Source organism: Arvicola amphibius, chromosome 6, assembly GCF_903992535.2.
Source record: "Arvicola amphibius chromosome 6, mArvAmp1.2, whole genome shotgun sequence".
Lineage (NCBI taxonomy): Eukaryota > Metazoa > Chordata > Mammalia > Rodentia > Cricetidae > Arvicola > Arvicola amphibius.
Window position 1 is genome coordinate 139,544,710 of NC_052052.2, and position 21,078 is coordinate 139,565,787.

The window sequence follows — 21,078 nt, forward strand, 5'->3', positions numbered from 1 at the left end:
CATACACACATGGTGTGATGGTGCTCTCAAAAGAGGAAAAGGGAAGAGTGGTCAGGAGAAAATGCCAGCAGTTATGGACTCTTTGTATCCCTTCCAGAAATGTCTATGTTGGTGTTCAAACACCTAAGGAATTCTCAGAATGTAACTATATTTGGAAATAGGCTCTTTAAAGAATTAGGTTATACTGAGCACACACAGGCAGGCCCATGTAATCGAACTAGTGTCCTATAGAACACAGAGATACATAAGCAAGACAACGAGAAGACACAGGAACAGACGGGCCATCTGCAAGCCAGTGAAAAGACTCAGTCTCAGACTTGTGATCACCAATACAGTGACACAAGGAGCTTCCATTGTCCATTAGGACAGCCTTGTCAAATCATGTGGTGGCTTTGCAAACAGAGCACGAACTGGGATGCTTTTAAGGAACTTACAGCACAGTGACTGTTACTTCAGTCTCTCAACTGACACACAACATCAGCATCAACAAGGATTACTTGGGCAGCGGCAGGCTGCACATGGATGCTGCCCAGGGAAAGACACAGCAAGAGCTAGGATGCAAAGGAACCACCTAGCAGAGAGAGAGGATGAGGAGGATGAGAAGCCAGGGGTTCCAGGCAGTCCTGAGGGGTGTCGAGGGAACACTGGGGCCATCTCATGTCACACAGATGGACAGGGATCCACTGTCCTGGGACACAGGCTCCCAGGAAAGTGGGCTTTCATAGTGTCCTGTTGATCAAAGCCTTTTTATAACTGATGTTTCCTGAGTCATCCTTTCTACCAGCTCTTCCCTGATTCTACTCCAGTGGAATGTTCTGGGCCTTTTCCTGAAATGCTGCTCCTCTAAATTTGTTGGCCGTTTTTTGTTTCTGTTGCTAGCTAACAAACTTATGACCAGTGACAGAGCTGAATTTACATTTTTTAAAAAATAACTAATGTGATTTAAGAAACTGTAGCTGAAGGCTATTTAGTTTATACATTCCATGTCTTCACAAATCCATGAGGATCTTATAATCATGGAAACTTACCCTCTAAGTCATCAGATTTATTTCCTTGCCCTAAAGCCAAAATCCTTTTAAACAACCCCAGGAAATGAAAATTTCTTCCATAAAAAATAATAATTCCAGAGAGGGAGATTCCACAAGTCCCTTGAACAAGACATTATGACTCCTGATGGATGAGTCAAGCAACCCAGTGCCAAGCCAAAGGCTCTGGGCCTGACTCGGCCACCCCGGGACTTTCCTTGCCCTTCCCTCAACCTGATGTAACCCTTGCAGTGAAAGGCTGTTTCCAAATTAAAGAGAACGCAGGGACTAACTGGAACAGACATTTTGTCCAGTGGTAGTGGAAAGGGTGCAGTTGACCCGGAGGGAGGACAGGATGCTTAGCCAAGGGGAACCGGGGCTGGTGTGAATTGCCCAATCCCCACTCATTGCCCATGAGCCTCTAGGTTAAGAAAGACTCTGAGGTTTCACCCATGTAATCTCAACAATATGATCTAAAGAAGACCTACATAATAATACCACCAGTTGGCATGCCAATGAGGGTGTGGGAAATTTCACAAGAACCCACCCCTAGGTTGTTGCAGAATATTTGTGTATACCGTGAAGATGTGTCTTTCTCAAGGTACCTTCTGATTGGCTTAATAAGGAGCTGAATGGCCAATAGTAAGGCAGAATGAGGTTAGGCAGGACTTCCAGGGACAGAAAGGACTCTGGGAAGAAGAAAGGTGGTTGCTGGCGAGACATACAGAGGAAAATAGAAGGCGCAAGATAGAAGTTATGCCACGTGGTAGAATATAGACAAATATAAACAGGTTAATTTACGTTATAAGAGCTAGTGGGACCAGCCTAAGCTAGTGGTCAAGCTTTCGTAATTAATACATCTCCATGTTGCTATCTGTGAGCTGGCGGCTGATGTAAAAGCATGTGACACTTGGTGAAGAGCCACAAACAATCCACCAGTGGCTGCCGAGGGAGGGACCATCCGTGTCCTCTTAGGAAGGGCTTCCTGATAGGTTATTCCAGGTACGGTGCATTGGGAAGGTTGGGAAGGGAGAGGGAGTGGTAAAACTATGTAAATACATTACTCATATATGAAATTCTCAAAAATTTAAATAAAAAATATATTAAGTTTAAATTTAAAAAAAGAAGCTGAGAAACAAGGGGGCCTGACAAACAAAAGCCAGGAGGCAAAGAACGCAAAGGAAACAATGTAGACTAATGAGGAGAAGCTAGAGAGACCAATAATAAGAGCAGGAAATAGTGGGATTTGTTGGTTAGGAGGGTAGGAAGCCTTGGTCAAGGCTATGTAGCTGGCAAAAGTGGCTTTCATACAGCAGTAGGATTTCCTGGGATAGAGCATCCTAAAGGAGGGAAGGAGGTTTCCTTGCAGTGGCTCGTACCAATTAGAACCCGGTTCTGGTTATCAGTGCATTCAGCCAACATTCCTGGAGTACCAGTTAGGAACCCAGAATTGTATTGGAGACTACAGGCCAGGACTGGCTCTGTGTCAGTTTGCCTTCACTGAGAAGAAGGGAAAAAGAGGAAGAGGAGGAGGAAGAGACATTTTCTTTAAGTTATTTGTGGGATGAAAAGGCAGAATCCCGTGAGAAACAGTCTGTGGTTCTGAGATGTGCCTGTGGGGATTCATTGAGGACAGACAACACCCTCAGAGTATCTGTGACAGGAAGGGAGAAGGATCTGGGGGCAGACAGATTCTTAGAGGAGCTCTTGTATTGAGCAGCCCTGCTGCACTTCCCTGAAGTGGGCCTTGGCCACCCCAGGGAAGGAGCTAAACTCTGGTGGAGGCAGCTTCCTCCTGCCGAGGGGGCTGCTGGGAGGGGAGATCACCTGTGAACCATCAGAAGCCCACACACCATCTGGGAGCTGTGGAATGAATCTCTCAGCTCTGGGGAGGTGGGAGGAACTGCTTTCCTCCCTGCAACACAGGAACAAACCGAGATGTGGAAAAGCTAGGTAACTCACTCAAAATTACACAGTAAGTTAGGAGACACCCAGTGCTCCAGCTCCAGAAGTGAGGCCTCTCTCAACACAGATCTCCCCACTGTGTGTAAAGAACTTACCAAAGTGCTATCCATCCTGGCTACTCAGTCCATTTAAATGGCTTTATTTGGGTGCTGGAGACATCCTTTCCCTCTGTGCTATCAGCTCTAAACCCTTCAGTTACCCAAGAGCTAAGTCAGCAGCTCTAAGTATCTTTGCAAGCCACATCAGTGTGTCATTCGGGCTCTGGAAAGCTAGAGAGCTTCACAGATGAAAATCTTGACTCGGTGATGGAAATCAAGGGTTTGCCTCTCGGTACCCAAGTGGGTACTGTAGTCACCGACGGAGCCAGCACAAGCAGACTAAAACTGTGCATAGCTTGGTTTCTACACTCAGCTGTGGGGGCTTCCTCGCGCCGAAGGACTCACTGCTGTCTGCTTGAACCGGAAACTATACCTCCCCAAAAGCAGCAGTGTCAAGGACATCTACCCTGGCAGCTACCTAGCAGGGAGAAGGGTGTTTCAACAGACATCCTCCTCTAGCTGAATGGCAGAGAGTGTAGTGTTGGGAGACATACACAGGAGCTACGGGGGTGGTGGTTGACTTTCATCTAGAGCTATCATCCACTAATAACTTAGCAAGGAGACCCATGATCACCTAAGTCACCGTGTTCCACACTGTTCAGCTTCCTCAAACACAAAATAACTCCAAGCTCCCCGTCTCCCTTCCATCCTTTCCCCTTACACCATGTCGATGGCCTTCTAAGTTGATGGCCATGCTGCTAGCTTCTAATTTTGTTCCTGTTTAACAACTGTGGAAATGAATGGCATAAAGTCCTCAGCCCCGGGTAGCAGAGAGCAACTAAGAAGCCATACCAAGGACACAACCACCAGAGCACACACACCGTCTCTGGGGCAAGCTCTCTGTCTTCTCGACAGTGACTTTCTTGTACCCTTGCCTTCCTCTTCTTAGCTACCAGCCACCGACCCTCTGGCAGCCTTTCTGGCTTTTTTCTGACTCCCGGGGGGTGGGGGGGAGGGGGAAGTGGGGGGGGTTCAGGAGGAAAACAGCGCCACGTTCTAAAATCTGACTTGTAATGAGACAGGCTTTGTTATTCAACAGGGAGGCAGAGTGCACTCAGTCGATTAGAAACTAAAGGCGGCGGAACGGAAACGTACACCAGACACAGGAAGACAAATGGGACAGGTTTTCCTTCACCTGTCAGATGTCACCGTTTCCACGAGTGGGCTGGAGCGTCTAAGTCGAGAAGCTAGACAGGGACTGTGGGAGGGAGGAAGAGAGTCGTGGAGAGGAAGAAAACAAGGACAGTGGTGCACGTGACAGGAAAGGAGGATGGGGCTACTGGAGACAAGGGGGGGGGACGGGGGACACGACTAGGAGGGCAGAGGAGGGAAGTGTGGGTGGGGATCAACAAAAACAAAGCCTGTATGAAAATTCAATGACACCCGTTTAGTTTGTATGCTAACACGAGAAAACACACACAAGATTAACATGACTAACAGGGCGTATTGCAAAGGCCTTAAAATAGTTACGTTTGATTAACTAAACAATATAAATTAAAAGAAGGGGTATACAATCCCTGCTAAATTGATGGGCTACAGAGGTGGCTCGGTGTTAAAGATTATTTATTGCCCTTACAGAGACCTTGGGTTCAGTTCTTAGCATCTACGTGATGGTTCAAATCTGCCTTCCTTCTGGTTTCTGCAAGTACTGCATGCACATGGAACACATACAAACATACAGGCAGAAAACTTACCATATAAAATACAATATAATAAAATTTACAATTCCTGCTAAGTTGGATTGGATACTGATGTCACCAAGGTAAATAAAACAAACACAGGTATTAGAGGAACTTAGGAGACCTCTACAGCTCGGCCAATTTATTTCAAACAAAATATAAATCCATTCAAAACTAGTACCCATAAATAAACCCGTGAGACCTCAAGAGGAAGCAGTTTTGAGGTTCAAACATTTATTAGAACCACACTACTTGAAAACTCTTCTTAGATGGGTCCCCTAAAATATGCTTAACCCATCTTTGTCAGGTGTGGGGAACACTTACCAAGTCTAGAAAGGAAATCATTACAGTTAATGTCTCCTTTGCTCACAGGCTGGGGCCGGAAGCTGCCAGAGTGATATCAACTCAGCAAAGTAGAAAACACAGCCACACTTACAACACACCAAGTGAGCAAAGTTCTAGTCCACGAGTGTTCTACGCCCTGTTCTCCTGGCAAACACGATGGAAAACCGTAAGTGGCCTGGGTTGATAAGGCCTTATGAGGTAGAACTGGTTTTGACCTAGTAAGAGTTCAATTGTTTTCTCTATTCACATAATGAGGAGGGAGGGGACTAGAAAACAGTACTGCAGTATCAGACCTGGGATTTCGGGTGGTCCATGGAAGCAAACTGGTGAACAGAGGCCAGGAGGCCTTTGTTTGGGGACATGAGCAGAGACTTGAGGAGGGACATCTGTGGGAGTAACTGGTGAGACAGAGGCCTTTCTCTAAGAGACACCAGCTTTCCTGGGAAGAAGGGGAGCTAAGAGGTGAGTTTGTTTTTTTTCTTTTTTCTTTCTTTTTTTTTTTTTTTTTCAAAAAAGGCCACCATGTTAAAAGGAATTCATGAAATAAAAAAAAAAAAAAAAAAAAAAAAAAAAAAAAAAAAAAAAGAGCTTAGGGAGATCAATCTGGAACCTGCACATTGGAGGAGCAAAGGATAATACAGGGCTAATGTGGTCCTCTGATGCCAATTACTGAGTCTGGAATGAGGACAAGGAGTAAGGCGGGAATGTGGGGGAGGGGAAGACAGGTCCAACCAAAAGAAAAACGTTTGGGATTTGATTTGGTGGCTAATTCGACAGGAAGGCAGAAAACGAGATTAAACTCTGAGATGATTTGGGTCTGTGAGATTCTCTTTAAGATACTTTCTGCCCAGCATGCCCACCTGAGTTCAATCCTAAGCACCCAAACGGTGAGAGTAGAGAGTTGTGCCTGGACCTCTACATTGTGGCACACACGACCCCAACACCTACACACATCCATGCACACAAAAGTAATAAAAATGTTATAATTTTAAAACAGCATCCAAGTAGGATAGGCTAGCAGACAGAAAATGAGGTGGGGGGATTGCATTGAAAGCCAAAAGAAGTCAGTGAGGTGGCTTAAGGACCTATGTGCAAAGTCTGTCCCACTGCTTGGTAATTCTGGGCAGTAGAATGGCCAAACTGGGGCCTGAGTTTGATTAATAATTAAACATGGATAGACATACAGCCCCAGGTGACCCAACAGAGATACAAACCTCACTCTTTGACAGTGTTCTGAGAGGGCTATAAACCAGTTTCTCTTTTCTTTTTCACTATTCGACTTATTTCCTTGTAAAATCTCAGGACTGAAAACAAACAGCCAACCTGACTCCTTCTGGCGCTAGAGAGCGGTGTCCAGAACTCAAAATACTCAGGCTAATATGTCACCAAAAGGTGAACACAAGACCAGAAGGGAGGGGCCAGTGCCTCAAAGAAAAGCCTCTTCAACCTGCACTCACCATTTCTGCCTACTCAACAGTCCAGTGTCACTCTTTCTGCCACTCATCTGCCCTGGTTACACAATGAGGATTGTGATTCGAAGGATGAGCATATTCCTATCACGGGATGTGCTGCAGAGATAGCTCACAAGTTCAGGATACCTGCTGCCGCCCCAGGGAACCCGGGATCAGGTCCCGGCACCCACATGGCAGCTCACAGCCATCTGTGGCTCTTGTTCCAGAGCATCTAATGCCCTCTTCTGGCCTCCACAAGCACCAGAAATATGTGCGGCACGTATGCACACATAGCAGAAAAGCATGTAAAAACGCTCATAAAATAAAAAGTAAATCTTGAAAATAATATTATTTCCAGCTCCCTGAAACCAGGTGCTTTTATGGAACTCTGTATTTTAGCACCAATGACAAAGACTTAAATGTCAATTCCCATGTCTGAAAGATGCTCCAATTTTATCTTTTAACATATGTGTGTGTGTGTGTGTGTGTGTGTGTGAAAAATACATTATTTCCCCTAAAATCCCTCTTACAAGGCAGTTTTTCTTCCAGTCATTCAGACTTTGCTCAGTAGCACGTGGCCAGTCAGGTTAAGAAGGCAAGAAGGGATTAAGTTCAAAGTTTGATTTTAAAATAGTTGAAATTGTGTATTGGTTGTTGGCTCGGGTGATCTCTCCTTTCAGATGGAACTTGAGCCTATAAAAAATTGTAGTGGGAGAGGAAGGTGGCAAATGCGCTTGCTTTTCTTAGATAAATCTGTGAGTCGCTGTGTGCTGCTGTCAAAGGACATTATTCCTCCAGTGGAAGTCACACCTTCCTACACAACATGTGACAACTCTGCCTTCTTTTCAGAGTTCCAGGCAGGGCTCAAAATCTTGCCTGTGTGTTGTACTCAAGCCCGTGCTCCCCCAGTTGGACTCCAAGAGATTTTGCGAGAGAGCATTTTACAATTAGACACCCCAGTAGCTAGGGAGCATTTCCAGACTTAGTACCTCAGAGCAAATTGCTAAGTAACAGAGGAAGCCCCAAACTCACCAACCATGAAGAAGGAAGACATATAGGGGGCTTGTGTTTAGTAAAACGGTACGTGGGAAAGCTTGACTTGGTTGCAGATGCAGGCACACAGACTTACCAGATTAAGGAGAGTCAAGTACTTCGACCGTCCGCCATCATGGAATTCCTTTAACTTCTCACTGTCCTTTCCAATATGTGGGATGTAGCAATTGAGGAAGATGTACCAGTTCAAAACAAGGAAGTGATAGATGCAAGTGGTTGTCTTCGTCATGGCTTTGGAAGCTTGCTCTCTGCTTTTGCCTCTGAGTCCTGGGAGCCACCGCTGCTCTCTGCTCAGGCTGGAGAGCTGTAGAAACAAAGTCCTCTGGGAGTGAGTTTCAACACAGGCTGGATTGTGCTTCTCTCTTAAGCACCTTTTCTTATAACCGTGGGAGGAAATCTTTTGGATAGTTAGCTGCAGTTAGATAACCTGACAATTTGCACATATTTCAAAACAGCTCTGAGGCGAGCAACAAAGGAGAGGTGCACTTGGAACAGGGCACCGCCTGCTAAATGATCTCTTACAAAGGACGTCTCCGTAAACCTCCAGGCCTCTGTTCTTCCTTCTCATTTGCTCAGAAAGGTCAAAGGTTGTGATGGTGTCTCTGCAGAGAAGGGGAGCGTCTCTGAAATCAGGAAGTAGAGACTTGGGTGTGTTTATGGCCCAAAGAAAGATAAGGGAATCACGTGTGGTCTTTCTACTTGTGAAACCTCTGAGGTATTATCAAGCTTGAAACAGCCTTTTTTTTTTTTTTTTGATCCCTTAGGGACAGACTCAAGGGAATCTCAATCTCTCCACCCTTACACTAGAGAACAAAAGATGTCTAGACATTCCATTTGTATAGCATTTATAGCATTTTTCCAGAGGGAAGAAGCATAGGGAGATAGCTGTGGCCAGCAGAGCTGAGCCAGCGTAGACGTGGCTGAGGGGGAAAGCAAGGGCTTCTGCACTGCCCTGGGGAATACAAGACACAGTTGGGTTGGGAGAGCAATAGACAGGACCCTACCTCAGCCAGTGCAGAAGGGACTTGAAGGAGAACCGCAAGTGGCATGCCTTGTGACATCACCAGTTTGTTTCCCTGGGCAACTGACTTGAGGGTTGAACAAATTCCTTGCGAAATGCCCCTGGCGCCACTAGGGAAGTCTGCAGTTGAGGCTGTTGATGACGTCACCAGGGTTTACAAGAACTGAGAAAAAGAACTTCGAGGAGCTTTGGGAACTCAAAGAAACCCAGAACTAATCTATCTATGAAAAGTCAACTAGACCAAACATTAGGACCCATAGGCAAGGGGAGAGTGGTCCTGAGCCAGCATGTCTGCAGGGTAGCCATTTCTTAGTCTGTTGGAAATGCTGTAATGAAATATTACAAAGTTGTAGGCTTATAAACAAATTGATTTCTTCCAGTTTTAGAGGTGAGCATTACAAGACCAAGGCACAGGCAGGTTCAGTGTCTGGTACAGGTTTATTTTCTGGTTAACACATATAATCCTCTCACCATGGCCTTTCACGGGAAAACAGGTCCTGTGGACGTTGTTGGGGCTAGAATACTATCTGGGAAGGCTCTTTCTTTATGTCCTCAGGACTTACCTATAGCTTACACCTCTCACTAAAACCATCACTTGGAGAGTTGGGATTTCCCCCACCCCATGAGTCTAAGTAAGGCCTGAACATTTAAAACAGAAACCCTTCACTCTGAGGAGAGCAATCCAGGACATGGGGACAGCACTCTGCAAAATTCCATGGCCTAGGCTAAAACTGCAAGTAACATTGACATCTCCCTCTCCTGTCAGCATGGCTCCGAGTGCTTTAGGCATGCCAGTTCTCTGAGCACTTTAACTACCATAATGATGTTGATGCTAAAGGAATGTGCTGGGCAAGCAGTGAGGAGGTAGAGTATACTGGTCCACGCTAGTCACCAGTGGATCTCTAGAGCACAGAGGAACCTTTGCTCTGCATACCTGCTGGCTCCCTTCCCATTGCTTCCTCTCCCCTAAGTGCCTCTTATGTATTTATCTTATCAGAAAAACCTCTCAGTCTCCAGTGGAAGACCAGGGGTGAATGAAGATTTAGGCGAAGATGGGAAAGCATAGAAGATAAAAACTCAAATCTCTGGTGCACGTTCAGACCCAGAGATGGGCCTCTCACTGCTAAACATTTGTCAAGGAGATCCCTCATTAATGTTGATGCGTTTAAATGTGTTTGCACTGTATTTCTTATTTGTTTTGAGAGTCCAACTAATTGTCAGCATTGAAATAAATAAATATGTGTGATACATGTATGTAAAAACGATGTCGCTTCTAAATTGCGTTTTTGTATTTTCTAATAAAACGTGGCTCAAAACTGTCACCAAAAGGGAATCTAGATTATAACCACATCTGCATTACAATGTAATATCCCTAGATGGATGATCAGATCCACTTTCATGAAACACTCAGATATCTGTCCCAAAGGTGTGATATCGGGTAGAGTTTTGCTACTTTTTTGCTGTTGTTGGTTGGCCTGGGACTCTGTATGTAGCTAAGGATAATGGTGAACATTTTAATGTTTGGTGTGTGTGTGTGTGTGTGTGTGTGTGTGGCGGGGGTACACTTGGGCACACAGGTGTATTTCTGTTTGTACACATGGGTGTTGGAGACCAGAGGACAGTCTTAAACGCCATCCTTTCGAAACACATCTGCCTCCTTTGAGTCAAGGTCTCACGAGCCTGGAATTCATCTGGTAGGCTAGGCTGGGTGCTCAGTGAACTCCAGAGTCCTCTTGTCCTTACTGAATGGGGAAAAAAAAAAGAAAAAGAAATAAAAGGAGGACATGATGGCTCCTAAGGGGCTGGGGGTTTTATTACAGGTCTAAGGGAGAGCACAGGCAGAAGCAGAGTGTTTGGGAGAGTCCAGGATGAGCGTGCTTGGCAAATGAACTGAGCCCTGAGAGAATAGGGCAGAGAAGAGAGGAGGGAGCCGGGCACCAAGAGACAGGAGATCAGAATCTGAGAGGCTGCCAAGTGGCAAAGAGGCCAAGAGGACTGGTAGCCAAATGGCTGAGGTTATATAAGAAAGAGCTGCTGGGGGAAGGGGTCCAGTCTGGTCCCTGGGCTGGAGAAGTTTAGGGTAGGGGGAAGGGTATGGCAGCCAGGAAGACCCTGTAACAGGTAGAGACTGAGGGATATTGAGTAGCCAGCATCAGATATATCAATAGGTATCTGGGAGCCTTTTCCCTGGGTCACCTAACATCCATATGCCAGTTCTAGGATCCTAGGCATGTAAAACCATGCCTAACATTTATATGTGGGTTCTAGGGATTGATCTCGGGTCCCTGTGTTTTTCCAGTAAGCACTTTCCCAACTGACCAATCTCCCAGGCTGACCTTAAACATCTGGATTTATGATTCTTCTACCTCTACTTCCCAAGTGCTGGGATTACCGGGCACCACACCTAACTTATTTTCAATGTTAGGAATCAAACCCACGGCCTTGTACATGCTGGGCAAGGGCTCTGATAACTAATGCCCAGGTATACTTTAACAAGCAATAAATGTGCCCACTTCTTAGCTACCGATTTTGAACTAACACAGGCCTAGTTCGGTCTTTGCCTGTATTCTTCCTTTCTTCAAGAATTAGAAGCTGTATTTTATATAGAAAAGAAAGGGAATAATTAAAATTTATTATTTAAAAGCTGGCAGAAATTTAATTTTTAAGAAGAAATAATAAAGATACACACATACACGTTTCATGCTTCAAACACTGCACAGACAACTACATTCACAAAGCACTTCCCTTGTAGCTCTGCACTCTCAGGAGACAGGGGTATGAGTTTTTAACTTAAATTCATATTGGCATTGAACAACTACCTAGCAAGCAAGTACCCTTTGCCAGGAATTGACTAGGTCGTGGATGTTCCTTTCTCTGTTTTCGTTTAATAATTTTCTTCCAGAACTTCATATATGAGCACCACACCTCACTCTCGCCCCTCCACCTAAAGCTCTTTCAGTGTCCCCCTTCCCAAGTTTACCTCTCTCTCTCTCTCTCTCTCTCTCTCTCTCCTCTCTCTCTCTCTCATGGGTTTCCAAGACAGGGTCTCTCTGCGTAGCCCTGGCTGTCCTGGAACTTGGTTTATAGACCAGGCTGGCCTCATACTCACAGAGATCAGCCTGCCTCTGCCTCCCAAGTGTTAGGATTAAAGGCATACACCGCCACCAACTAACCATCATTGTCATATTGAGTTGGAAGTGTCACCCCAGCCCCTGGTCTGAGACTTGCCAAGCACATGGACTCCAGTTCCCAGCCTGCCAAGTGTTGACCCCTCCCCAGGGAGAGTCAGGACCACTACTCCCACAGGGTATTTAGGCTTGTACCCGAAAAAGGAACTCGTGGTTTGGGGTTTTACAAGTGCTCTCCCTCTGTCTTCCCCCTGCCATGCTCCTGACCACCTGAGAACCCGGCATTCCTTAAGCGTGGGCATTTTTGCATTTTTGATTCGGTCTAATCTGATTTGATTGGAGTTTTTTGTGTCAGCGGAGAGGCTCCGTTAGGAAATATTTCTAACATATTGGAGGTTCCACCAAGATGCACAGTGCTGCCGTGCTAGAAAATGCCCATCCCCCATGCTCTCCACCAGATTTGGCTTTGGACTCCCTGAGTTCTCCTTCTTTTGCTCTATGCCGACAGGGTCCCCCGGGGTGACCCGTTTGCTTTTTGGGCTGTTGAAGCCACAGACTGTGCTGGGAGCCTGACCCATGGCAAAGGTCAGACTTTTGCTGAGATGGCACTTGGGTGTGGGGAGATGTCCCCCCGCTTTCTTCTCATTCACCCCCATTTCCACTCACTGTCTCTGGTGGACACATCGAAATAGACTTGAGTCTCATTGGGCATAGTCTTTTAAAGGGGGCCCTTAACAATTCCAAGCCAATTACTCAAACACCCTTGAGTGGCCTCTTACCAAAACAATCCTTTTAAATTGGGGCTGTCTAAGGCTTCTTAACCCAGGGCTTCTGGATACTTAGTCCTGCCCTCCCTTTCTGCCTCTCCTTCTCCACTGAGCCCACAGTTTGTCCCACCCCCACTTCTGCCTCTCCGTAGCTTGTGGGGCTCTGCCGTGCCTGAAGGCCTACCTGGCTCCCGTCCAGTTCTGGATTGGGGGGGGGGGACTAAACCCAACTGGTGAGGACAAGGGAGGTCATCACCAATCCCTTCAGAATGGCTCGCCCATCAGCTGTTTGCTATGCTTCCCTGGCCCCTGCCTGCTATTGGGGGATCACTCTGGTCCCCTTCCTCCCTCCCAGCTGTTTACTGTTTCTCTCTCACTCTGGGATTTAAAAAAAAAAAAAATCTGTTTCTGCCCTGACCCTCTTGCAGCATCTGCTAGTCTGGTCCTTAATGGGATCACCTCTATGCTTTTCTGACTTTTGCCTCCTGTCTTCACAGGTTTCCAAAGTGCTTTATTTGCCTCTCTGTTAAAATGATGTGGCCACAGTATGTCTGTGTAACTTTATAAATGTTTCTGTGTGCATGGGTGCTCATTTTAAGATTATTTGACTTATTAAAATATCCCTTTTAATCTTCTTACATTTACTAGCATTGGTAAACTATAACTTATTGGATAAAATACACACCTAAATTTAGCTTATATGTTCAGTTTAAATAACAGGTAATAGTACCTAGTTCTGAAGTGTCTTTACAGATTGGAGGGTATGGCATTTTAACAAAAAGAGCCTCTAACACAGACATGGCAGCTTCTGCGGCACCCTTTAGCTCCTCCAAGAAGACAGAAGACCTTCCGCCTCCAGGCCTCGCCTTTGGGTTTGGCAGACTGGTAAGCACTGTTTCTAAGACTATTGTTCTCCAAGGACCAAGGAGAGGATTTGGGATTGCCTGCATAGCCAAAATGCTGTTTCATTTTTGCTCATTTATCCCTCCCAGCTCTGTCTAATGCATTTCACAACTTAAGGTACTGTTAACTTATTACTTCATCCATGACATTTAGTCTTTTGCAATGACACCAAGATGTGCCTGGGCCAAGATCAACCCACAAAGTGCTATTCTTCTGGATCAAGGACACCTGCCAACTGAAATCTGGTTTTATCTGCTATTGCTATCATACTATCATATTATCATATTATCTGCTATCATATTGCTATTGTATTATCTGCTATCATACCTATCCTATGGCTAGCCCCATTTCATAGGGCCAATAATAACATTTTTTTTCTTCTAGCCACCTACCTTCTCATCTCCCTCAAAAAACAGCTGCCTGAGGACTCCAGGATGACAGCAACCCAGATACCGCCCCAGCCACACCTCTCACTGAGTGTGAGCCCACCAACTCTCAGCTCTTCCCTCTCATTGCCCGCAGAAAGTAGCCAGACTTGAGCCAACCCCAGCCCTCTAACACTTTGGAGGTCGAATGACCCTTTCATAGGGGTCTCCTAAGACCATGGGAAAACACAGTTTTTTACATTACAATTTATAACAGTAGAAAAATTAGTTATGAAGTAGCAATGGTTGGGGGTCACCGCAATGTGAAAAACTCTATTGAAGGGTTGCAGCATCAGGAAGTTTGAGAATCCCTGCTCTGATGGATAGTTCCAGACATGGCCACACAGATGGTCCCAATTAAAATCAAAACAAAAAGGTAAGAATGTGGGAACGGGACCTATAAGGAGGAGGAAGTTGCTAACCACAGTAGGAAGGAAACAGGAGAGGGTGAGAATGAAAAGTAAATAGAATACATTATGTACATATGCAAGTTGCCAAAGAGTAAACTCAATCATTAAGAAGAAAATTGCCAAAAGATTTTAAGCATTCTTACCACAAAAGTTATGTGCATCTATACGAAAAGTAATGCTTCTATTAATGGGCTTGATTTAACCATTTATACATACACACACTTTAGAACGTCAGGCTATGTACAATAAACATATAAATGTTTTACTTTTTTTCTCAAAAACAAATAATTACAGTAAAAATATCTATGGATAAATATATATATATATATATGCATAGCAGGCATATTTGATTGTTGAGTCTCTCAAAGCTGACTTATTCATTAAAAACCTACTATGTTCAGAGCCCTAAGCTGATGTGTACAGAGGAGGAGGCAAAATCTAAGATGAGTCAAATCATAGCCTAAGTCCTGGAGGAGCTCAAAGCCAAGTGAAAGAGACAGATATGTAAACAAAAAATTACAGCAAGATGTGATAAGTGCTATAATGGGGAAATGCATAAAATAGTAATGGAGTTTAAATTATCCTGCATATTATTCTGTCATTTTAAACATACAGAAGACTGAACTAGGGTTGAATGTATTGGGGGAAATCAATGGAAACGCAGTCACTATACAGAAGAAAAAGATTAAAGTAACCCCACTGCCAGCCACACGAGAACATTTCCTATCCAAACTCCATGGGTCTCATCATTCAACCTGTATAAGAGGGAGCTGCCTCAGGAACTCGGGTGGTACAGCCAATGGGATGTTGAGCCCCTGCGGTGGAGCTTGACCCAGCCAGTATCCTCCACAGGACTCAGGACAACAGGTAAATTACAGGTCATAGTAAGAGCAACCATTCATCCTGACAAATACAGGACTATATCTAAGGCCAGTTGCCCTGTGAAAAGGCAGAAAAAGGAAGGAGGAAGGGGACCCAGACTTCAGCGGGAGCTTGTATACATACTCAGTTAACTTCCTACCTGGTCAGCTCCCAGGACTGTTTTAAGATGAGTGGTTTCCTTGAAAGCTGATCCAGGACCTCAAGAGCTGATTAACTTCACCCACCCAGGGTAACTGGTCTCACATTAGCCCCCCAAAGAAGATGGGGCATCCTGAGACAGGCAATGAACTTTTGACTCTTCCAGTAATGTCTGACACCTCTCTATCCCCAGCCTATGTAGGCAGTGGGCAGATTCCACATGTTCACAAGGACCCACTGTGAATTGAGGCATCATGGTACTATTGATAATCGCCAAGTGGGCTGCTGAGCTCCCAGCTACATGCTCTCATTGCTGGTGTTTACATAATCTCCCAAACCCCTGGTGCCTTGATGTAGGTGGGTCTCCTGTCTATGTGTTACTTTCATTGGTTAATAAAGGAAACTGCTTGGCCTGATAGGTCAGAACATAGGTAGGCGGGGAAGACAGAACAGAATGCTGGGAGGAAGAAGGCAGTGAGGCAGTCACCATGATTCTCCAACTCGAGATGGACACGGGTTAGGATCTTTCCTGGTAAACCACCACCTCGTGGTGCTACACAGATTACTAAATATGGGTTTAAGCAAGATGTGAGAATTAGCCAATAAGAGGCTGAAACTAATGGGCCAGGCAGTGTTTAAATGAATACAGTTTGTGTGTTGTTATTTCGGGTGTAAAGCTAGCCATGTGTGAGTCGGGCAGGACAAAAAGCAAGCCGGCCTGCAGCTCCTTCTACGGTGCCTCTGGACCTGTTTCACCGTGTCTTCTTCTGTAGTTCCTCTCTGAAAGCGGGATGATTCTAGAATAACTCTCTCTCTGTGTGTGTGTGTGTGTGTGTGTGTGTGTGTGTGTGTGTGTGTGTGAGAGAGAGAGAGAGAGAGAGAGAGAGAGAGAGAAAGAGAGACAGAGACAGAGACAGAGACAGAGACAGAGGTATGGAGAAGAGACAGAGAGAGAGACAGAGGGGGTGGGAGAAAGAGAAAGAGATACACAGTTCAAGTTAGAGGACAGGGAATCCAGAATCTCCTGGAGGATTTCCCAACCCCAAGAGCTCTTGTCCACTGCTAAGAAAGGAGTTAGGATGGCTTGCTAGCCTGCTGAGCTGTGTTTTCACCATAACCAACAGTACCTGTTTCTCTGAGGGGCCAACATGAGTGCCCCGCGTCTTAAAACTCTATAGCTTCAGGTAACCTTCTGACGTCTGATTAGAAAGAACACACACGGGTTTTCTAGCCTCCGAACTAAGCCAGTGTTGAAAAACACAGGAGCTTGTTTCTTGGTTTTCCTCCGTTTTAAAGCTAATCGTTTTTTTCAGCTCCTCCTCTGCCTGCTGCTTTGGGGACACTGGTTGAGATGAGCCTCCCTGGCTGCCCTCCAGCTGTGCTTGGGTGGACAGCAGTGTTATGCTCACTGCCCTTAGAGTCCCTGAGAAGATGCGGGGTCTCTGACAAGAGTCTCGCAGGGGCACCTTTAGCTGAAGGTCCAATGAGCTCATCTTGTTTACAAGCATCAGACTGACTCACATTGAGAGTTTAGATCAGGTTAAACAAAACAAAACAAAACAAAACATTTGAGATCAGTTAGTCTTTCAGATTAGAAAATTAAAGCTCAGGGGGGCTGGAGAGATGGCTCAGAGGTTAAGAGCACTGACTGCTCTTCCAGAGGTCCTGAGTTCAATTCCCAGCAACCACATGATGGCTCGCAACCATCTGTAATGGGATCTGGTGCCCTCTCCTGGTGTATGGGCATACATGGAGTGTTGTATACATAATAAATAAATAAATCTTAAAAAAAAAAAAAGAAAATTAAAGCTCAGAGAGACTAACGAGCTTGCCCACACAGCTGTTATTAATTCAGGGATGGTGACAAAAGATTCTAATGACTATGTTAATAGTTTTTATTTCCTAGTACGGTCATCCTACCTACTTGCACAAATTAAGGTAAGTTTCTCGTAGGTGGTACAAGGTTGGGCAATGTTTGGCTTGATTATGGAGACAAAAGTATTACTGTGTAGCCCAGACTAGTTTCCAACTCATGATCCTCCTGTCTCAGCCTCCTAAATGCTAGAAATACAAGTGTGCACTTACTTTTTGAACATTGTGCCAAGACATTCCTTGTAATTGTGGTATGTATACCATTTGTGTTTTAAGGTGCCTGCTACCTGTTAATTGTCTACCATTTCATTCTCTGTTTTCAGTCTGTTTCTGCTATGTTTTTTTCCTCTGATCCTGCTTCTGTGACTTTCTATGTTACTTGAATACATTTTAAGATTCCATCTTAATTTATTTATGGTATTTCCATTTGACTATCTGGACATGACTATATAGAGAGTTTATTATATTCTACTTGTATATACAGTTTTATATTAGTGGAAATATGGCCTCCTTTCATTTTTCTGTTTTTACCCCTTTATCTTTGCTATTCTTAAGTATAGTAAGTAGTCTTGTCTCACTTGGTGCTACATCTTATAATTATTGAGTAGGATTCACAAGAGAAAAATTACTCTTATCCTATGCATAATTGAATGGCTGTTGGCTAGAGACTGTTGTCACCAACAACTGGCTTGGCTCTGAAGTTTATATTGGCCTCCTCTGTTGAGTCCAACGGTGGAGGAGAGATTGCTACTGAAGCCTTAAGCAGCCTGATTTTCCTAAACCACTGGGTCCTCATTGGCTGAATATGGACATGCAAATAAGGTGAAACCTATGACCAATCAGGAAAAGCCCGTCAAACTATCAAATAAAAGTTTCTGATTGTTATGGTGATCTATTTCTCCTGCAGCTGGTGAGGCAAGGAGACGGTGTTTGTCTCCCCTTTCCCCCATAGAACTTTTTTGCTCACTTATTGCTTGAAATTTTCATACATTATGCAATGTATTTAGATCGTATTCATCCACCTGCCCCTATGTCCACCACCTCATCTTACTCCCAACTTTATACCCTCTTTTTTTTTTAAAAAATTATAAACCCCTGAGTTCAATTAGTGCTGCCCATATGGACATGGGTATGGGGCCAACTCTGAGACACAGGGAACCTACCAGAGGTCATGCCACTAAAGGAGAATGACTCTTCTTCCTTCAGAAATCATCTAGAGCCAATATTTCCCCCCCTCTGAGGATGGAGCCTCAGTGGCCCCTCCCCTAATGTGCTGGAATTTTGACTGGTCTGATCTTGTGCCAGTCTTGTGCAAGTAATCAGTTTGCTTATCAGTTCACAGCAGTCGTGAAGAGGAATGCAGTTCTATGAGGAGAGGGGTGAGCTTTTCCTCCAAGCAGAGACATACTTCAGGAACCCATTTCTTTGTGAACCAATAGACAAGCTGCATTTTCCTCTTCCTGCCCACAGTTGTGGCTCGATGCTGACAAGGGAACAGGCTCCAATTTTTTCACCAACCCAGGTCAGAGGTTGACATAGCTCTTGACAAACAAGTGACCCTTGTTAAGGAATTGCAGATATTAAGTTTCAAAGTGACATTCTTCTAGAATCACATGTACTCCTATAGTTAGTTTAAGAGGCATCACCAAAGATCACCATCGGATACATCGGTTTTTGGCTTGCTAGTTTCTTTCTATTTCTAGGCTGCTGAAGAGATGATCATGTGGCCTTGTGAAAGGTTTTGCTTGCCTGCCTAGAAACAGTGCTTTTTCACAAAAATAAGGAACGGTGCCTGCTTTTACAAAGTCCCTTCTCTTAAAAACTGTTTCCATGCATTTGGTCAAGAAGAGTTGCTTTGGTTAGTTGTCCTCTGAACTGTAAAAATGCCTTTCTCTAACAACACAAAATGAAATGAAACCAGGTAGAAAACTTGTTCATAAAGTAGCTGAAGTTGAAGTTGTCAGAACTCTTTGACAATTTTCTGCCCTCCTCCCAAGTATGTTGCAATACACTTTAATTATTTATTTCCTTATCATGCTTTCTGATTGACTTGGATGCATCTTAGGTCACTTAGCATTATCTCGAATAGAATTCTCACAGTCTGAGGGTACTAAGAGAGATTTCCCTTTGTTTTCTAGGTGCCCAAAATAAATTAGATGAAATCAAATCCAGCTCTCCTTACTTCTAACAAAAGCAGGCTTCTTTGAAACTTGGACCCCAGCGATGAAGAGGTCTCACAGACAAGAATTCCTTGGGCAGAATCGTAGTTAGTTCTTAGATGTCCAGAGCCACATCTGTCCTGCAACTCTGGCCCAGCCCTTGCATTTTTTTTTTTTTTTTTTGTCTTGAAAGACTCAAAATCTCTGCCATGATCTTCTGCCTTTCCTTCTTCTCTTTCCATTTCTTAAGATTCGGAGGAAGTCACGACACAAAGGATATGGAAAATGTGCAAACTGAAAATATATAACACTTAGCTGATGACTCCAGGGTTGTTTTCCACAGAGGCCATTTTTCTTATACACTTGATTGATTGGGTGCTGATTTCTTCTTTGTTTTGAGAGGCAATAGTATCTCCACTGTGCCCAGTGACAATGTCTTAGGGCTCTGTTGCCTAAGATACTCTTGCCACCACAGCCTTAGCAGGAAGTAGATTTTGTATACTTTTCTGGATTTTTATTGGAGTTAGTATGAACATCCATGTTTTCATCAGCCTGACTGTCTTTTCAAAGTAGATATTGATTGGGAGCTAAGAGAGAGCACCCTGGGTCCAGTAGCCAAAGAACCAATCAGGAAACTCTAACCCTTGGTCCCTGTCTGGCTGCTGCTCAAAGTTCTGTTTCCAACCAGGGATATTGCTACCAGGATTCTAAGGGTGAGAGAGAAACCAAGGAAAAGCTTCCAGGCAGCTGGACCACACTAATCAGTTAGCATGTTGGCTTCTGAAAAAGTGTGGGCCCCAAAGAGAAAAACATTTTCCCAACTGGTCAACAGTGTGTACTCCAAAGTCAAGTTTCTGACTTCAGATAATGGGTTCGATTCTTCCCACTTGTGTGGCCCTGTATGCGGCAGTGAAACTTCGTATCTGTTCCCTTAACTGTGAAATGAAGGTAGAACTATAACTCCTGTCACAGCTTTGCTGGGCTCATTACATGAGACAATCCACATGGGTTCTGGACACAGCTCCCAGGGCTGTAAGTGTTTAACATACGCTAGTTTCATGATAGGAAGATCATCTGGAATGGTAGCCCTTGCAGCTGCCACCTGAAGGAATCATCTGTATGGCCTGCAAGATGTGTATGGCCTTGGGAGGTGCATCTACAGGAACATTCTGGAGATACATTTTCTGTCAAAAGCATGGTAAAGTTCTGCAGTGAGACTCCCCACTGCTAACATTCTAAATTCCTTCCAGAAAATATTCGGAGGGAACCATTTCCAAGAATATTTCTCAGTTGTCTTAAGGCCAACAATAGCTTTCAAAACCAAGGAAAACCTTTATTTTTAATCTGGGGCTTTCCGTTAAGACCATGATCATCCAGAATTTCCCACTAGCCCTTGCTGTACTTCTCAGGAACTGAAAAGGGCAACCAAAATTGGCCTGAAGTCTGAAGTTGGTAAATTATCATTAAGTCTGAGGGCATGCTAGTGAGTTAGGGTCATAAAAGGTAGGGTACAAAGTACAGCAAACAGTGTGATGTTGACATCTCTGTTTTAGGTAAAAAAAAGAGGTCAAACTATAATCAGAAGGATTGTCAGGAGAACAGAAATAAATGTGAAAATTTAAAATGTATTCAACAACCTTTCAAATTCTTAGGACTCAAAAATACAAATTTTGAATATATAGCCCAAATATGATCAGTTAATAGGCTTTTCTTTCTTTGAGGGAACCACACGTGCTCTTGTGTGTTCTACTTTCTTC

At 44.4% G+C, this 21,078-nt stretch overlaps 1 protein-coding gene and 1 long non-coding RNA gene across 4 annotated transcripts in view; one reads left to right on the forward strand and one right to left on the reverse strand.

Annotated features, from left to right (window-relative positions):
* The window catches only part of LOC119817608 (androgen dependent TFPI regulating protein), a 105,155-nt gene that overhangs the window by 54,905 nt on the left and 29,172 nt on the right, over positions 1–21,078 (reverse strand). The window contains exon 3 of one of the 3 annotated variants that reach the window (XM_038334935.2): positions 7,693–7,920. In XM_038334935.2, the coding sequence (XP_038190863.1) occupies positions 7,693–7,845 (153 nt within the window). In that variant the 5' untranslated portion in view covers positions 7,846–7,920. Of the gene's footprint in view, positions 1–5,091; positions 5,226–7,692; positions 8,228–21,078 lie in introns of those variants that run through there. The other 2 variants (XM_038334934.2, XM_038334936.2) reach the window with 2 other exon arrangements.
* On the forward strand, positions 5,285–9,902 carry LOC119817609. Its single transcript, XR_005285923.2, has 2 exons — positions 5,285–5,574; positions 9,635–9,902. It is a non-coding gene; the product is annotated as an uncharacterized LOC119817609 (long non-coding RNA).